The sequence below is a fragment of the Myxocyprinus asiaticus genome, chromosome 4, assembly GCF_019703515.2.
Source record: "Myxocyprinus asiaticus isolate MX2 ecotype Aquarium Trade chromosome 4, UBuf_Myxa_2, whole genome shotgun sequence".
Taxonomy (NCBI): Eukaryota; Metazoa; Chordata; class Actinopteri; order Cypriniformes; family Catostomidae; genus Myxocyprinus; species Myxocyprinus asiaticus.
Genome location: NC_059347.1, coordinates 30549507 through 30569092, shown reverse-complemented (window position 1 = coordinate 30569092; position 19586 = coordinate 30549507). Strand labels below are relative to the sequence as shown.

The window sequence follows — 19586 nt, the reverse complement described above, 5'->3', positions numbered from 1 at the left end:
TCCCTCTTCTTTCCCTCAGTCTCTTAATAAAAAAAGTTTTCCTGACGCATGTTAGATAGGGATGCTGTCTCTTTAAGTAATCAGCCCTCTCTCTCTCTCACCCGGTTGAAAACAGGCAGCATCATGTAGAGTTTCTCCTCCTGCTCTTTTTGTGTCATGTGGCGCGGTGGGTGGCAGAGCTCAGAGAAGAGGCGACGCAGGTGCATGAGACCCAGCGCGTTGTCCTGCGGGCTGCACTCCTCCTGCCGCGGCCGCCCCATGATCCTCTTCACCATATTCATCTTTAGAGGCTTTTTGAGGCCGAAGCCAGCCCTGAGAAAGAAACAGAGGAAATGAAAAGGGGAGGGCGAGAGGAAAAATAACAAGATGTCAGGGAAATTGATTGTCGATTATGGGAGTCTAAATGTGATGTGATATGCTAGCTTCAAGTTGCAGATCAAATTCAGCTCGTTTATTTATTTATTTATTTTTTAAGTCAACTGCTTCTGGCTGCAAGTTTCTCTAGTGATGATTTTGCTGCAGGTACAGAAATACTGCAGGACACACACAAAATTGGATCCAAGATATTGTTGAGTATATTTCAAGGACACAGTCAAAGTGGTGAACTTCAATATAAAGCATCAAGTGCTGTATAAAACCGAACCAAGCTTTGGCACAAATATTATTGAGAAGTTTTTTTGTGTTTTAATTCGTATTTCTCTCTTTTCAGTCATCTTTTGCTGCATTTCAAACTGTGCATACTATTTACAGTCAAACACAGTAGATACAGTACAGTAACACATTAACATTAACTGCTAACCAGCAAAGTCAAACCCCTCTGCTCCTCTGCAAATAACAAACCAAACATGTATAACCATGCTGCAAATAGTTACTTAATCATTACTACTAGAATCCGACCGATATTATCGGCCGATATTAGCCTTTGACAGATATATCGGTATCGGCGTATGTTTTTACCAATATGCGCAGATATGAAAACTTTTTTCAAAACATATAATGCAGAAAACAATGCTTTAGAATTGGTGTCATAATGTAGTTTGTCCAGCAGAGTGCACTCCGACTCATCATGTTTACAGAGTTGAGCTGACGGTGGTTCTGCAGACAGTGCAGTGTTAAGTGGAGTGTTAAGTGCAGTGCTTACTAGTTTGTGAAATATATAATGCAATGTTAATAAACAATGACCCCATAATTTTCCCTTTTCAATATAACTAATATAACATTAACCCTGTCCCTGACAACCATGTCACTCATGTTTATCACATCTGTTTGCTATGTTAGCCAGCTATAGTTTGTCAGAGCATCTTTTTGCAGCTCAACAGACAACAGTGTGGTGGTGGATTGTGTCTGTTGAGTGTTGATTTCACACTACGTGGTTACCTAATTGGTGAGACGCAATGCTGTAAAGTAAATAAAGTCCATCTTTTACTCTCCGTGGCAACGAGCTTATAGCTAACTAGCTAACCACGTAGCTACTTTCATTGTTTGTCAGCTGAATGGAAGCTAATGTGCAAACATGTATTCACCAAACTGTTTAGTTCAGGATTTACAGTTTGGTACCCCCTTCAACCGAACAATTCCAGTCGTTGCATTTACAAAATGGAATATTTAAGTCTGGTTTTCCACCGTTGAAAGTTTCCCCTGAGCTTGTATAGCAGAATACAGTGTAACACTGCTGCCGTAGTTTATCTCTTGACTCGGCAGGTGTAAATGCTTCTTGCTTTACAACCTGCCAATAATTGACTGGCAGTATTAAAATAGTCAGCATTTGACTGATACTAAACAGTACTACTGATGTTTATTTAGCTATTTATTTTATTTTTATATATTCTTTATTTAAATGGTCAGCAACTGACTGATACTAAACATACAGTACTGATGTTTATTTGGCTATTTATTGTATTTTTATTTATTCTTTATTTTCTCAGTGTTCATTTCTAGAATTTGATGACAATGTATAATAATAATATCAAAAATATTCTTTGGTAAAAATATTTAAGAAAGCATTAAGAAATGCAAGATGCATTTATAAAAATGTAACCCTGTGTCTCAATCAGTTCCCTAGTTCCTTACGTCGTGAATCAGTATATCGAGAACACGAATTCGGGCACTGGCAAGGGTATTCATCCACTGAACACTGGGACACTTATGACTCAATTATCTGCAACACATTATCAAGCTCAAGCATTTAAGCGCAGCTGTTACTAATCAGCACCATTGCTATATAAATGACACTATCATTCATTTTCGTTGAAGATATTCAAACGTACGGTGTTATTATAACAGATAAATGGCATAAATAAAGAAATAAAAATATACAGATGTATGTAATAAAGGATTGTTTCACTTTCATGGTAATTATGAATGAAAAACATCACAAACATCAGCTCTTTTCAAGAGAAAATAAGGTTTGGACTTCATAGTTTTACACTTGTGCTTGTCTTCTTACAACTTGAGAGACTTAAGAAGACATGATGACGTTTCCGGTAAGGGAACATAGTGAGCAATGATACTCCCTGGTTTTTACGGTGCATTGTGGGATTTTTTTTAGGGAGCGAACGTTTCAGTGCACTGGAACGATTTTGTGATTGAGACAGCCCTAAAAATGGATGACTCACTGATCAGTGCCCTGACTACTGAACTAGGGAGCTGATTGAGATGCACCCTAATCTTTTTAACCTGTCTAAAAATTAGAGGTGCACTGATACCAATTTTTGAAGGCCGATACAAGTACCTAGATTTGGGTATCGGCTGATACAGAGTACCAATACGAGTAGTTTTGTGTTTGTAAACATATGCCATTCTATATGGATTTGATATCTTGATATTGCCAACATCAGTGTTTTCAGTAATTAAAAATGACAATTCAGGACTGTTTTAATAGGGTGCAGCTTACCTTTAAAAGTATCACAGCTAACATGTACACGTTATTCAGGCTTGTTGTTATTTTATCCATATTGTTCTGTACATTCACGGAGAAGACAGTGCAGCTTCAGTATTGATTGATTGTTCTAGTTTCGTTGCATTGAGCCTGACTGAGTTCGACATCTGTTCGATTGCTTTATACTGTGTTGTTATTGGGCTGAATTAAAGTGACAGACAGTAACTACCATCAATTTTTGCAGCTTGTCTTTAAGCCTAACAAATGATTTTTGGAGTTGCGATGTTTCTGGCGCGAAGATCTCGTGCGAGTCTGATCAAAGCACTCTTTTTTTTTTTTTCTCCCTCAAACACAAATGTGCAGAGACAGAGAAGGCGGATAAAATGAAAACTCACGCATTAGTTTAAAATGATTTCTTTCTTTTATTGCTATCATTTATCTGTCAATATGACATTTGGAATTATCAGTTAAAAAAAATCCGGGATGACTGGCATGCACCTGGGAATGTGAGCTCTTGCACCACACACACAGGATGGGGAGATAGAGAGAAAAGGTGCTTGCACATGAGAGAATCCACTTATATCAGGTAAATATGGATAAAATAAAAAGATTTAGATTTAGATTTAAATGGTTTAAACAAATTAAAATGTTTCTCATGTTTTCAAACTGGTCTTAGAAGCCCTATGCACACATGTGCAATCACGTCGTTATATTAATGTACTCGTACTTGGAAATATAACATGATGACACTGATACCGATTATGAGTATTTACCCCCCAGTAACGGCCCGATATGAGTACTACCGAGTGGTAATGTGCCGATTCAGCGCAAGGCGCTGAAAGAAAAAAGTTGGATTCAGGCAGCACAACAGTCAAAGCTCGTCCATCCAGCTCATGTCAGTATCACTGATATATTGTTACATCCCCATAGGGGTAGGATGCAACAAAAGTAAAAGGGAACGACTCCCACTCAGCCGTCAGACCAAATATTAGCAGACACAAAGTATAAATTCGACAATGATTTATTGCTGTGAACAGATTTTTTTGAAAAGCAGCAGGAAAAAGGACTTCAAGATGACCCCTGGCCCAGAATAACAAACAAAATAATCTAAGAAAATAAAAGAGAAATAAATAATCTGGAAATATGAAAATAAAAATACAGAAAAACTTACCTACCTACTCTAACAAAAACAGAAGTAAACTAAATTCAACTAAACAGGCAGGTCACCCCTACAAACCTGACTGCTTTAAAGGCAGAACACTAGTCGTGGTTTCAAGCGTTAAATCACAAACTGCTTATAAAGTTACTGCTCTCAGAACTAACAAAGCAGAGAAGAACACTCTGGGTTTGGTCTGGCAGATGGCGGAGAGCCGGGAACAGCACAACCGGCCCAGAGTCGTGACAACTCGCATCTGAGAGGCAGTGCAGGGATTTTATAAAGCGCGCCTTCAGGAACCACCAATCGCTGTCACAAGTTGGAGCTAATTTGCGAATCGGCGGCACCTGAAACAAACAGACACTCAATGCAAACGAGACACATCCACAGACAGAGAAAAAAAAAGCACAGAACAAACATACAAAAATAACACGGGACGTAACATCTATAATAGAAAAACAGCGCAGATGCACACAGAAGCATGTTTCAACAGCACATAACTTGCCCTATACTTGAAAAACTGACCCAAACCCGGAACTCATCGAGCTTGGGTCAGGTTGCAGACCTGTATTGCACGTGCAGAATAACCGAATAGTGATTTTGATTTTCGAATAGCAGTGCATTCGGTTAACCGAATGTTGACTATCTGTGCACACCCCTAGTTAGCACAGCAATTGCTCAACAGATAAAGCAATATGTAGAATACTCAAACTGTATTGGTCCTCAACCTAAGCTCAAGCTCCACTCTTCACCATGATGGTAACCCACAAAACATCTTAACAGAAATTCTTCAAAATCTCAACATAACAAACATTAAACACTAACAATTCTCCCCCTTTAAATTCATCTTGCACCAAGACACATAAAATAACACTTACTTTTAACATTTTCTCTCCCTGTCGAGTCCCATGCAAAGCATCCTGGGAACTAGAAATCCTCTGCCATATGGATTAAGTAAAGCTGAAAAGACACTTTCTTAGTTGAATCAACTTAGTTAATTTAAGTTAATTTGGTTACATAAATTGAGAAATATGAAAATGGGAGGATTAGATTAGTTTACCCAAAAATGAAAATTCTTTCATGATTTACTCATCCTCCTGCCATCCCAGATGTGTATGACTTTCTTTCTTCAACAGAAAACAAATTAAAGTTTTTCTCAATTCTGTAGGGCCATACAATGCAAGTGAATGGGTGCCAACTTTTTGAAGCTCCAAAAAGTACATATAGCCATAATAAAATAATCCATACAACTCCAGTGGTCTAATTAATGTCTTCTGAAGCGAAATGCTAGATGTGTGTAAGAAATAAATCAATATTTAAAACTATTTTTTATTTTTTTTTATTTTCACTTTTGGCCTGCTTGATGTTTGTACATTGACGAGGTTGGAGATCAAACTGCCTCTCGCGTGACACAAGAGCGCAAGCCTACTCTGCATAGATATTCATACATAGATTACCTTATTAGCAGCTGTTTATATGGACCCTGACACTGTTTACACACAAAAGCAATTTATGCAGCAGTCTGAGCAAGGAGTTTGGTCTGAGGCATCTACACTCACTTGCATTTCAACCGATTCAAACAGCTCCCCTTGTTGACCGTTCTAAGATGGCACCGCAGAAGACTTATCCAAACCAGCCGAATGAGGTATCTATGTATGATATCTATGCTCCTCTGTTGTAAACAACACTGCATTTCCGGGGGGTTTTTTAACCTCTTGACCTCGACCCTCATGAATTTTTAGTAAAAAAAAAAAAAAAAGGTTTTCACTTCAGAAGACATGAATTAACCCATTGGAGTTACATACTTTTCAAATATCTGAAGTACCACAATTTTCACTTGGTAATAAGGTACAACGGTGTTTATATCTTCAGAAGAGTAAGCCTACCTCCTTTTACTCTAGTCATTAAACATTCAGTGCTCATTTACTAATTTCTGAGATGTCAGTCAGCCTAATGATTATTATTGGAGCTGGAACACCCAAGATGCCCTGCATCATATCTTCAGCCAATAGAATGAATAGATCAATTGGAAGGATAACAATGCTCTCAAAATTCACTGACAAATGTTTTTATTTATTCATGTTTCCATAATGTAAACCAGTCGTTCCCAGATCTTTTGACCGTGCACACCCTCTGTATCTATGGTTTTTGTTGTGCACCCTAATCTCACCAAAACCTAGGAATAGCCAGAGCAATAATTGCATTTTTAACCATAATTACAAAATGCAACTTGAAACATTTTCTCTTTGTGTATCAAAAAATAATTAGATACATTTTAATCTTAAATAATTATTTTATTTAGATAGATGCTCAAAAATTGGGAGTAATGGTGGACACCTTACCCTTGAATTGTTCTCATGAATTATGTAAGCCATTTTTGAGAATGACTCGGAATGTATGCTCCCGTAGGGAAAGTAACTGTCAGCTTACACCAATTATAAAAATGAACCGTTTGACAACAAAAGCATTTAAAATCACAGGATGAGGAACAGTAATTTTGTGCTTGAAGAGGATAACTATCAGAACCGTTTGTAATGTGAAAAAAAAAAAAAAAAAAAAACAAAACATTCACTGACTGAAATCAATGTTCTGCCATTACAAATATTTTCTTTCCCACCCCAGTTTGGAAAGAGCAAATGTACACTATTTGAATTGAGTACAAACTCGGTGTTTTTTACATTTGACACTAACTGTTATAATAATAATAATAATAATAATAATGTTTAACAGGTATTTCAAAACTGAACATTGAGTCATCTGTCATCTCTCAGTGAATAATCCTACCTTGGGACATATATTAAGGCAGATTTGATGTAAATCAGTGGGGAGTAAGGTTGCTGGAACATTAAATCTTCAGTAAAATGTGGCTAAGCCTTTTACACTTTAAGTCTTTTATTGCGTTTCTTAGAGAGCTGCCAGCTCCAGTGACTGTCTGAGAAACCAAAGCTCCAAAGGATTGTTTGGAGTTAAAAACACAGCCTCTACCTCCTAAAAGCCTTTCAAAGTCTCTTGGGAATACAGAGTGACACAAACACAAAAACTTCAGATCTCTGTCACTGTTACGGGTGACAGAAGTGCAGAATTAAGAGTGAGCATTTTCCACTGACCAGAGCATAAGGGCAAGCAAACAAGAGGCTACAGTGTGAGTTGTCTCATTCCTGAATAAACTAGTGGTTGACCGATATGGGTTTTTTAATGGCCGATGCCGATATCCAGAGAGCAGGGTGGCCGATAGGCCGTTACAATGCCGATATATCACACTATTTAATATAGTAAATAACATAAATATAAAATTGCTACAAAAATTTACAAACTCTTATTTAGCATATTAACTCAATTTCACAGAAAACTTTAACTTTGTAAACAATTGTCTAAAAAACAATATTGTATTTTAAATGGTTGATACGGTTGAAGTCAGAAGTTTACATACACTTAGGTTGAAGTCATTAAAACTAATTGTTTAACCACTCCACAGATTTCATATTAGCAAACTATAGTTTTGGCAAGTTGTTTAGGACATCTCCTTTGTGCATGACACAAGTAATTTTTCCAACAATTGTTTACAGAGAGATTGTTTCACTTTTATTTGACTATATCACAATTCCAGTGGGTCAGAAGTTTACATACACTAAGTTAACTGTGCCTTTAAGCAGCTTAGAAAATTCCAGAAAATGATGTCATGCCTTTAGGCAATTAGCCAATTACATTCTGATAGGCTAATTTAAGTCAATAGGTGGTGTATTTGTGGATGTATTTTAAGGCCTACCTTCAAACTCAGTGCCTTTTTGTTTGGCATCATGGGAAAATCAAAAGAAATCAGCAAAGAGGCCTAAAAACCTGACTCAGTTACACCAGTTCTGTCTGCAGGAATGGGCCAAAATTCAAGCAACTTATTGTGAGAAGCTTGTGGAAGGCTACCCAAAACGTTTGACCTAAGTTAAACAATTTAAAGGCAATGCTACCAAATTGTATGTAAACTTCTGACCCACTGGGAATGTAATAAAGAAACAAAAGCTGAAATAAATAATTCTCTCTTCTATTATTCTGACATTTCACATTCTTAAAATAAAGTAATGATCCTAACTGACCTATGACAGGGTATGTTTTCTACGATTAAATGTCAGGAGTTGTGAAAAATTGAGCTTAAATGTATTTTAAATGTATTTTTAATTAGAAAATCTGCATTGTTTATGCTTTCATTCAAATAAAAATAATAATAAAATGTAACCTTCAATTGAAGTAAAACAATTGAAACAGGGGAAATATGTAATTATTAAATAAATATTTTTCTCCAAAATGCATTGGCCATAATTATTGGCACCCTTTTATTCAATACTTTTTGCAACCTCCCTTTGCCAAGATAACAGCTCTGAGTCTTCTTATATAATGCCTAATGAGGTTGGAGAACACCTGGCAAGGGATTCAAATTCAGATGTCCATGTTGGTGGACTCTCCTCTTCAGTTCAACCCACAATTTTTCTATGGGGTTCAGGTCAGGGGACTGGGATGACCATGGCAGAACCTTAATTTTGTGGTCAGTGAACCATTTTTGTGTTGATTTTGATGTTTGTTTTGGACCATTGTCCTGCTGGAAGATCCAACCAGGGCCCATTGTAAGCTTTCTGGCAGAAGCAGCCAGGTTTAGAATTTTTATCTGTTGGTATTTGATAGAGTCCGTGATGCCATGTATCCAAACAAGAACAGCCCCACAACATCAAAGATCCACCACCATATTTAACCGTGGGCATTGGGTACTACTTCATCTCGGTGTGCGCCAAACCCATCTCTGGTGTTTGCTGGCAAAAAGCTCTTTTTTTTGTTTCATCTGACCATAGAACTCGGTCACATTTGAAGTTCCAGTAGTGTCTGGCAAACTGAAGATGCTTGAGTTTGTTGATGGATGAGAGAAGAAGCTTTTTTTCTTGAAACCCTCCCAAACAACTTGTGGTGATGTAGGTGATGTCTGATATTTTTTTTTTTAGACTTTCTGACCCCAAGACCCAACTAATTTCTGCAATTCTCCAGCTGTGATCCTTGGAGATTCTTTGGCCACTTGAACCATCCTCCTCACTGTGTGTGGAGGCAATATAGACACACATCCTTTTCCAGGCCAATTCTTAAGATCTCCAGTTGATTGGAACTTGTTAATTATTGCCCTGATGATGGAAATGGGCATTTTCAATGCTTTGGCTATTTTCTTAAAGCCACTTCCCATTTTGTGAAGCTCAGCAACCTTTTACTGCACATCAGAACTATATTCTTTAGTCTAACCCACTGTGATTGATGATTAAGGGAATTTAGCCTGTGTGTTACCACATATTTATACCCCTGTGAAACAGGAAGTCATGGCTGAACAATTTCATGTTCCTAGTCACCCAGGTGCACTAAAAAAAAAAATGTAAAATATGATTGAGAGTATACTTCAGATATATTTTACTCATTGGAATTTCTAAGGGTGCCAATAATTGTGGCCAACGTGTTTTGGAGAAAAATATTTATTTAATAATGAGATATTTCGGGGGGCTGGGTAGCTCAGTGGTAAAGACGCTGGCTACCACCCCTGGAGTTCGCTAGTTCAAATCCCAGTGCGTGCTGAGTGACTCCAGCCAGGTCTCCTAAGCAACCAAATTGGCCCGGTTGCTAGGGAGGGTAGAGTCACATGGGGTAACCTCCTCATGGTCGCTATAATGTGGTTTGTTCTCGGTGGGGCGCGTGGTGAGTTGAGCGTGGTTGCCGCAGTGGATGGCGTGAAGCCTCCACACGCGCTATGTCTCCGTGGCAACGCACTCAACAAGCCACGTGATAAGATGCACAGGTTGACGATCTCAGACGCAGAGGCAACTGGGATTCGTCCTCCGCCACCCGGACTGAGGCAAATCACTACGCGACCACGAGGACTTAAAAGCACATTGGAAATTGGGCACTACAAATTGGGAGAAACACTTTTTTTTTTTTTTTTTTTATAAAAATACTGAGATATTTCCTCTCTTTCAAATGTTTTACTTCAATTAAAGGTTAAGAAGGATGAATGAAAGATCAAAAGTTTTTTTTCCACTGCCTTCTTTGCTCATATTTACCAAGGGTGCCAATATTTTTGACCACCACTGTAAACTTCTGACTTCAACTGTAGCAGTTTCTTCTGATTTCTGTTTAGTCATCAAATTTCAGTCATTTATTTGCACATGAAGAAATTGTTAATATATTAGGAAGAAGGAAATAACAGTACACACAGTAGTCCAGCAACCATGGATGGCATGTCCACGTTAGCAATCGCATTTTCTCAAACAAATATCGAATCAATCCAATTATAAATACAGTGCATAGTGAATAAGACATTTACTTATAGCACACGTGAAGCGCTTTTACTTTGAAGATCCACTCATGTGCCCGTGCAGATCCAACCAAAGTCTTTCTAGCAAGTCAGTCCACTGGCTCTTTGAAATGCTCCAGGGAGACTATTTCCAATCATACCAGTGCAGCTCCTATCTACTTGAATGGGGGAACACTGAAATCTTAAAAACGTTTGGAACAGTTCAAGATTACGATCAAAGAAAATATTTCAAAACAGCAGTAAAATCTGACAACCAGGGCTGAAACAATTAGTCAAAAATTGTAGATAAAAATTTTCGTTGTCGAATAGTCATTTTATCTAATTTAACGTAACATGGGATCACATTAAACTAATGATGACGCACTGCAGCACTGCAGTTCGCGCCTGACTGAGGAGAGGAAGAATTATATAGCTCACAGTCCAGATGCACTCCAAACCTTCAAAACCGCTTCAGGTGATGTAGATCGCAAAGTATGAGGAAATTATACAAAAATACCAAATAAGTAAATACAAAAGCACTCTCGTTGTGGAATAAGCGGAGCCGGAGCTCTTTAAAGGAAACACTCTGGCATTAAATGCAGTTATATTTAATGCATTATAACTTTAATAAACGTTCAAATAATACAGAAGCAGATCATGTTGCGCAAATGTCCCAATCTAAGGGGGAAAGAGACTGAAACTGCACCCGGCTGATGCACACTCTGTCGTGGAGAAGCTCGTCCCTGCAGCTAGATTATAACGTGATGGCTCGCGACTTATTGAATATACAGTATATGTGTCACTGTGCATTTCTTATCGTGAAGGAAATTGGCAATACGCAGCTTTATTAATAAGAGAGTTTGTTGTTTTGTGAGTTAAAGATGGATTGAAGTGAACAGAAAGTTGAGAGAGATAGTCTTTGCCCCATTACACACTGAAACAAAATATGTTTTTGATTTGTGTTTGTTTTGGCTTGTTTTCCAATATAAATATCTAAAACTCCTTTAAAACAACGTACATTTTCTTTAGTAGCTATACTGCAGAAGAAATTTTTTTATCTGAGAATGTTGAAAATAATATTAAAAATACATATATTTTAAAATATCTAAAAATCCTTTAAAACAAGATACATTTACTTGAGAAGCATAAGATATTTATACTTGCTTTTAGAGATTAGATCTTGAATATAAGTATATTTTGTCTTTACTGCACTCGCAGAAGTATAACCAAGTGAAACAAATACACTTATATACAAAATACACTTATATTTAAGATACATTCTCTTAAAGCTAGTCTAAAGTCGAATAATCATTAGATTCATCAATTATCAAAATAAACGTTAGTTGCAGCCATACTGACAATGCTGGTAACATAAATTTTGCTTCTTTACCTCAGATTACACAAAAAAAAAAAATTCCCGACTTGTCTAGCTAACGCACATGCATGTTCTCGAGATGATTGACAAGTGATGTCTGTATCTAAAAGGTGACTGGCTCTTTTACCGGTAAGGCGGGACTTCCTTTCTACATCTGTTGACCGTTGGGCGCTAGAGCCTCTTGGTTGGGCGTTCCAATTTATCCCATTCATTTTAATAGAAGTGGCCTGTCTCTGCTAAATAGTCTCTGATCCAGCACAAGCAGCAATCTCCTGACAGTTTAAACAGCCTGGATCGCCTGTTTGAATAGTCACAGACTAACCATCATTTGTGAATCAGAGGAACTTTGATCCTGAAGTTTTGATTCTAGCTGACAGAATGCGTGCTTCAGAGGAAGATATTAGATGATCGCTCGATGGGAAGAAAATACTGGATTTTCGTGAATTACATCTGTTTAAACGAGATATCTGCATATTTGCAGATGGTATATAATAGAAGTTTTACTGATATTTGCCTTTTATCATTAGAAAAGTTAAAAGTGACAGGGAACTGCTGAGGAGAGGCTGATAGAATACGTGCTTTAGAGGTAAATAAAGGAGCACTCCAAAGGATGCTGGATCTGCTGAAGTTTTGTGAGGTTTGTTTATTACATCTGTTTAAACCAGATATGTGCATATTTGCAGATGGTATATGATATTGGTTTTAATTGATATTTTCCTTTTTATCATTGGACAAGACTGTTGAGGAGAGAGAGGGAGAATGAAACAGATGAACACTAACATTATGAGCTCAAACGCGTCTGCCACGGCTATGATATACGGACCGTTTAAATGACACTGTGTTGCACAGAGTCTATTATTTTAGTAAAACGATGGCACGTAACAACAAAATGAACCATGAGTGGTCGTTTACATGTCTCAGTCGCTTCACATGCAAGCAGGCGATTCTCTGCACCCTCAAGAAACAAACAGGCCAAATGGGAAAATGTATCGCCCAATGCCGATAAAAGTCAGAAAATCAGCTGATTTATCAGCCTCTGCGATATATCAGTCGACCACTAATCCAGATGCTTGAAGTTAGTTTATAAAATAATTGCAATTAATTAATATACAACATAATTACTTAATTGCATTTCATCTTTACATTGAATAAGAGTTATTTTTGGTCATCTACGCATCTGGAACCTTTTGAATTCATCACAGACTTTTTTTATAATATAATGATAAATTATAGTATTTGCTATGAAACTTTAGACTTTAACTACCACTGCCACAGATGCAATAAAATTAACATCTAACAGATTCCACATAAAAGATTATATAATATGAAACTAGTGTTGTCAAGATACCAAAATTTCAGTCAGTACCGATACCAGTGAAATGTCACAGTTCTCAATGCTAGGGCTGGGCGATATGGCCAAAAATATTATCACAATATTTTTTTCATATCGTTCGATATTGATATTTATCACGATATACATTTCATGCCATTAATGGAGGAGGAAATGCATTCCACATGTTTGTTAGACCTCAAGAATGAATGTAAACATAACTTGTTTGTTGACAAGTAAACCCCAGACGGTAAGCTACCTTTCAAGATACTCGGTTTAGGATTTAATCCTACACAAGGTGTGTATTACTTTTTTCAATTAAATTTCTCCAATTTCATAATCTTCAGCGGACGTTTGACTCCACACTCCAGCTCGGTAGGTGGCGGTAATTCACTATAAGCTGGATGCCAACCACCAATAAACAGAGGTGGGTAGTAATGCGCTACATTTACTTTGTTACATTTACTTGAGTAACTCTTTGGAAAAAAAATTATTCTGAGTATGTTTTATGGTGGGTACTTTTTACTCTTAAGTAAATTTCTGATGAAAAAAAGTGTACTTTTACTTTGTTACAATGGGTAGCATTCCTGTCGTTACATTACTGGTTTTAATTTAATAAGTGTTAATAAATGCGTAATTTATTGAGATTTTTTAATGGGACTCTTAGGACAGCGGAACTTCGCAGTTGCACGCTGTCACTCGAGTCACACTATGCGTTCAACACTATAGCAGCAAGCACGCAAAACAAACATTTCTTCACTCCACATGCCTTATTACACCAAGACAAGATTATATTTCAAGATTAAAATTGCAGCTCCAACTTAAGAAAACACGGTGAGGTAAGTTTTAGAGATTGTAATAATGTGGGCTTGTCTGTGTCATGGTGATACTCATTCATTTTCAGCATGAATCTGTAATTATGGGATCTTATGACCTCAGTTTCTAAGTTTATATTTTTATATCAGTGCTGCAACATATCAGTGCCTACCGTATAAATCCTTGTAAACATCAGCGTTAAGTGCAAATATTTTGCCCTGCCTATCGCGATTGTGAGCATTTCTGCACATGCAAGGTTGGCGCGAGGCACAGTGAGAAAATGCAAGCGTGAGGCGATCGACTGTGTTCTGCGACTGCTACCGGGTCCTTGAATAACGTATAACATGCAAGTAAGGGCAGCTGGTGGAGTTTCTGGTGCCATGCTAGGGTAAGATAGTGCCCCTCTAGGGAGCTGTTGCCCTACGCAGACTGCGTAATATGTGTATAGGGAGCAGCGATACTGCACGCAGGACGTACAAAGCTGTGAAATAACTACAGAAGGCATGAATAAAGCAGGATCTTGCATCAGTGTGTAATTAAACATTATAAATAATTTGGGACTGTGTGACATTGTACACATTTTTCACCATAATAATTACTAGAAAAAAGTTTCCAAACGTCTCTTCTAACTGACAGATATGTCCAAATCTGAGAAGCATCCTTAAAGTGATAGTTCAGCCTTTAATTAATATTATATCATAATTTCCCCACCCTCATGTTCTTCCAACCCTGTGAAACTTTCTGTATTCTGTGGAACTCAAAAGGTGTTAGACAGAATGTTAGGGACTGACAGTCTCAGCCACCATTCCCTTTCAAAATATGGAGAGAAAACATGCAGTGAAAGTAAATGATGATTAAGGCTAGCATTCAGTCTAACATCTCCTTATAGGAATAATTTTCCCAAAATTGAACTTTCTTGCATCATTTACTCACTCTCATGCCATCCCAGATGTGTATGTTTTTTACTTCTGCTGCTAAACACAAAGATTTTTAGAAGAATATTTCAACTCTGTTGGTTCATAGAATACAAGCGAATGGGTACGAAAACTTTGAAGCTCAGAAAGCACAAAGGCAGCATTAAAGGAATTCAAATGACACTTGTTCAGCCTTTGTCTTCAGAAGGGATATGATAAGCGTGGGTGAGAAACAGATAAATATTTAAATCCTTTTTTACTCCACTTTTACATTCTTGTTTTTTTGGTGATTCAATTCTTTGTGCATATCGCCACCTACTGAGCAGGGAGAAGAATTAATAGTAAAAAAGGACTTTATGTATTATGAAGTTATAGTTATTTATCTGTTTCTCAACCACACCTATCATATTGCTTCTGAAAATCACTGGAGCCGTATGAATTACTTTTATGCTGCCTCTATGTGCTTTTTGGAGCTTCAAAAGTTCTGATCACCATTCACTTGCTATGTATGGACCAACAGAGCTGAGATATTCTTCATCTCATTCATTTGTGTTCTGCAGAAGAAAGTCATGCACATCTGGGATGGCATGAGGGTGAGAAAATGAGAGCATTAAAATGTTTTGGTGAACTATCCCTTTAATTTGAAGCATGGAAGAAAGAAGTCATATGGGTTTGGAACAACATGGTGGTGAATGATGACAACTTCCATTATTAACAATAATATTAATAATGGTATTAATATTATTATTATTATTATTAATAATAATAATAATAATCATTCTGTAATGCATGTTAAATGTGTATCATGTACTGGAATATAGGAGAGTAAACATCCATCATGTTACATGTTAAAGTAACTAGTTACTCACTACTTGAGTATTCTTTTTATTGGATACTTTCTTACTAAGAAATTTCTGGCTACTCTACCCACCTCTGCCAATAAACACCATTGGATTTTTTTTACGTCTGTCAAAAGCTTTACTTCTCTGGATAAACAGATGAGACGCATATTTAGCTTCAAGTGCAGAATGCGAGATGAATTTCATTCAGTGTGTTTCAGTGGTCTGGAACTTCACTTGGGTGGCTGCCCAAAAATGTATAATGCAGGAAAAACCCTGTACTACTTAAAAATATTCTGAAACCATTTTATTATTACATTTTATACCTTTACAAAGATATTGTTTGTTGCAACAATTCAAAAAACATTTGTTCTATCTGAAGGTACCGTTCTGTCTCCCCAGCAACAACCTCCATCAACCTACATTTGATTGAAATCTTCTGAACCCAATTAGCTACGTTAATCATGTAAATTACAACTAAGGAGGACTTGTAAACAGGCAAGTATGACAGGGACCGTTCAAGAACCACAAACTGAAGGTAGAAGGTGCTAAATGATAGGGTTGGTTGATATGGCCAAAAATATTACCACGATATTCTTTTTCATATCATTCGGTATCGATATTTGTCACGATATACATTCGCATTTGCAAATTTTTTATTTATTTTTTTAAATTGCCAAGTTGGCAGAAGAAAAAAAAAAATCCTGAATAGTCAAAATAGTCTCTACAAAACTGCATTGGGGACACAGAGACAGCTAAAGCAGTGGGGTCTGAGGGATCTTCTACCAAAATATTACAATATTTTACAGAGTTTATCAATCAAGTGCAGTTGGATATGAATGTTAAAATATCATCTGTTCATTTTGAACCATAATGACAGCAGTCCAGTATTTGTTTGAATATTTTTCCATTCAAATGATATATTTTTATATTTCTTTACATTCAGATAACCAATTATGGGTGCATAGAAGCCCTTGTGACTGAGCAATGATACTGTATGGGGGTTCAGGGGTATCCCCATGAGAGAAATTTTAGAAAATGTAAAAGTGAGTTTTAATTAAAGTGAGAAAGATTAGGCTACTAACTAGAAATGTTATTGTCTTTCCTTGTCACCCATGCCAGGGATGATGACATCTGATTCATTTTCACTAAATTATTAAAGGCTCGTAACATGCTGATTAATAAAGCTAAATTTAGAAAGAAAAAATTATCGTCTAAAGGCACTTTGGAACTACTTGTCTACTCATATGCGAGGAAAGGAGGCAACGCATGCGGCTCGGGATAGGGCATAAATGAGGCGTGTTCGGTGCTAGAGAAAAATATTCAAGAATACAGTACAGAAAGATCAGAGCTGGTGTACACAGCACTGTTGTTTTGTCGCGCTGCTCACTAGAGATGATAAGAGGGCGCAACCGTCGTCATGAAGTCTTGCGGGTCCGGATGGAATCAACTCGGAGTCCGGACCCAGACAGCGGTGACAGGCATAGCATAATCGTTAGCAAGGGAGCTAACGTATAACAACTTCATACAGTCTGAGAAAGACAAACCGCTTGCGTTTTAAGCAACACACACCTGATCGTCTAGATGTAGAACATAGGCTAAATATCGAAAATTAATCAAAAGCTTATCATCGATATTGTGTATTTTTTAATCGCGATAAAAATCAGGATCGTTTTATCGCCCAGCCCTACTAAATGATGGTCCAAATATTCCAAATTTGTTGAATACCATACTTTAAACTTCTCTTGAAGTCATTTTGCAGAATGAATCGGAGTTTAATGAAGCCCTTGGTTTCAAACATGTTCTGACCTGCAATGAGGTGCTTGAGGTCTTTTAAAATCACAATTCCCGGAAAAGGATGACTGCCCGGATAAATCAGTTAAGAAACCATTTACAGCAACGTCTGCTGCAAGACCCTTATTATTTCTAAAAATGGGCAAACCAAGAGATAGGCCTATAACATTCTTCCATCTGAAACTCACAGCAATCTCTTGTTGCTCCACATCAACAACAGCATCTTTGTGTCACTGTAACGCCATCTGTCATTAGCTAACTCATCTGCTTTACCTTCAGTAGCCTTCAATTACAACAAAACAATGATCACAGAGCATACAAGAATCTCATATGGCATCCAAAATGTTGGTGTCTGGCTCAAGACAACTCTCAGCACAACACTGCCAGCAGAAGCCACTTCAAGACCACCATTGCAGCAAATAAATCCATGACACAGAGCTACAACCTGTAAACAAATGCAATGTCACCATGGAGACAAGCTGATCAAACATGTTTTTTTCCATACCTACTGTTTTCCCGGTGCTCTGCAAGCATCCCTTGTTGTTACCAAAGCAACTTCGATCGAAAGATTAGAGTGAAAATAAATGTTCTTAATCTGCGCAGTGTTCGCTATGAAAAGGAGAGAAGGCAGACCATTTATAGAACGTTGTGGGAGTGAGCGCCGATTCACGCTTCTCACTGGCACTGCCAGGAGACCTGTGCACCACAGAGCCAAGCAGCTTGCAGGAACTGGCACAGCTGATCCTCCCTGTCACCAGCTTTACCACGTGGCTACACCATCGGGGTGGGGTGGGGGGGTGACCACCGACATACCAGGAGATACCACATTGGCAGCATAGGGGTGGAGAGGGTCTATCAATTACATTCAGAGAGCAAGTGTTTTTTATTATTATTATTGTATAAAAAAAAATATATTAATTGATCAACAGATCAGGGTGGTCATTCTATAATCTTTAAAAGAGAGTGCTAGGTATTTAGTCATCTTATTCAAAGATATACACAGTCTGAACTAACGGAGGTCTGAAACAATGGCAAAAAAAAAAAAAAAAGCCTGAACCACTCTAGACTGTTTAAAAGTTTACAATCCAGTACATACATGCGAAATAATTAAGAACAATGGGAGAAGACATGTAAAAAATTTTAAATACCCTCCATATATGACATATCATGCAAAAGCTTTTTCCAAACAGATATAAACAGAAGAGTAATGGCACAAACAACCCAAACAAAAGAATCAGAGAAAGTACAGAACCGTTGTATAACCAGGTGACAGGATTTTATTTGCATTGAATCCAGGAAGAAAATGCTTCGCTTGGAGATCTTACAAAATATAAGTCACGTTTCCAACAACGTAATTTAGCCTACTCGACACTAACAGTTTTAAGCCTATTGTGTAAAATATCACATGTGAAATGTGTGAGTTATATATGATGTGTGAACTCATTGTCAGTCACAATTTGCCCCCAAAAAAAGAACATTCACTTCCATTTCCACATGTTTGTTTGTATTTTACATAAGACGCATATTACTTAAAGGAATATTCCAGGTTCAATACAAGTTAAGCTCAATCGACAGCATTTGTGGCATAATGTTGATTACCACAAAAATTTATTTGGACTCGTTCCTCCTTTTCTTTTAAAAAAAATCTGTTACAGTGAGGCACTTACAATGAGTAAGTGAAAGGGGGTCAATCCATAAACGTTAAAATACTCACTGTTTCAAAAGTATAGCCACAACAGTGTGTAAACATGATTTTAGTGTGATTAAATCACTTGCTAACTTTGTGGAAAGTTAGAGCCAATCTTACAACTTCGTTACCATGACGATTTAATGTCAACAAAACCTTAAACCCTAAAATGACTGTAAAAATTCTGATTTAAACAACTTTACAGCTCAAATAATACATGAGTTTTAACAGAAGAATTCATGCAAGTGCTTTTGTAAAATTATAAGCTTAACATTTCTGTTTAAACCCCTTCAAAAACTGGCCACAGTCACTTTCATTATCCCCATTCACTTCCATTGTAAATGTTACACAGTAACCTCGATTTTTGCTTCTTCTTCTTTTTCTTTTTTTTTTTTAAAGAAAAGGAGTAGCGAGTGTGAATTATTTTTTGTGGTAATCAACATTATGCCAAAAATGCTGTCGATTGAGCTCAACATGTACTGAACCC

At 37.2% G+C, this 19586-nt stretch overlaps 1 protein-coding gene across 1 annotated transcript in view; it reads right to left on the bottom strand.

Moving 5' to 3' along the window:
• Positions 1–19586, bottom strand: part of LOC127438155 (WD repeat and FYVE domain-containing protein 3-like) — a 124892-nt gene that overhangs the window by 98498 nt on the left and 6808 nt on the right. Inside the window, exon 2 of the mRNA XM_051693505.1 lies at positions 102–312. Within this exon, the coding sequence (XP_051549465.1) occupies positions 102–312 (211 nt within the window). The remainder of the gene's footprint in view (positions 1–101; positions 313–19586) is intronic.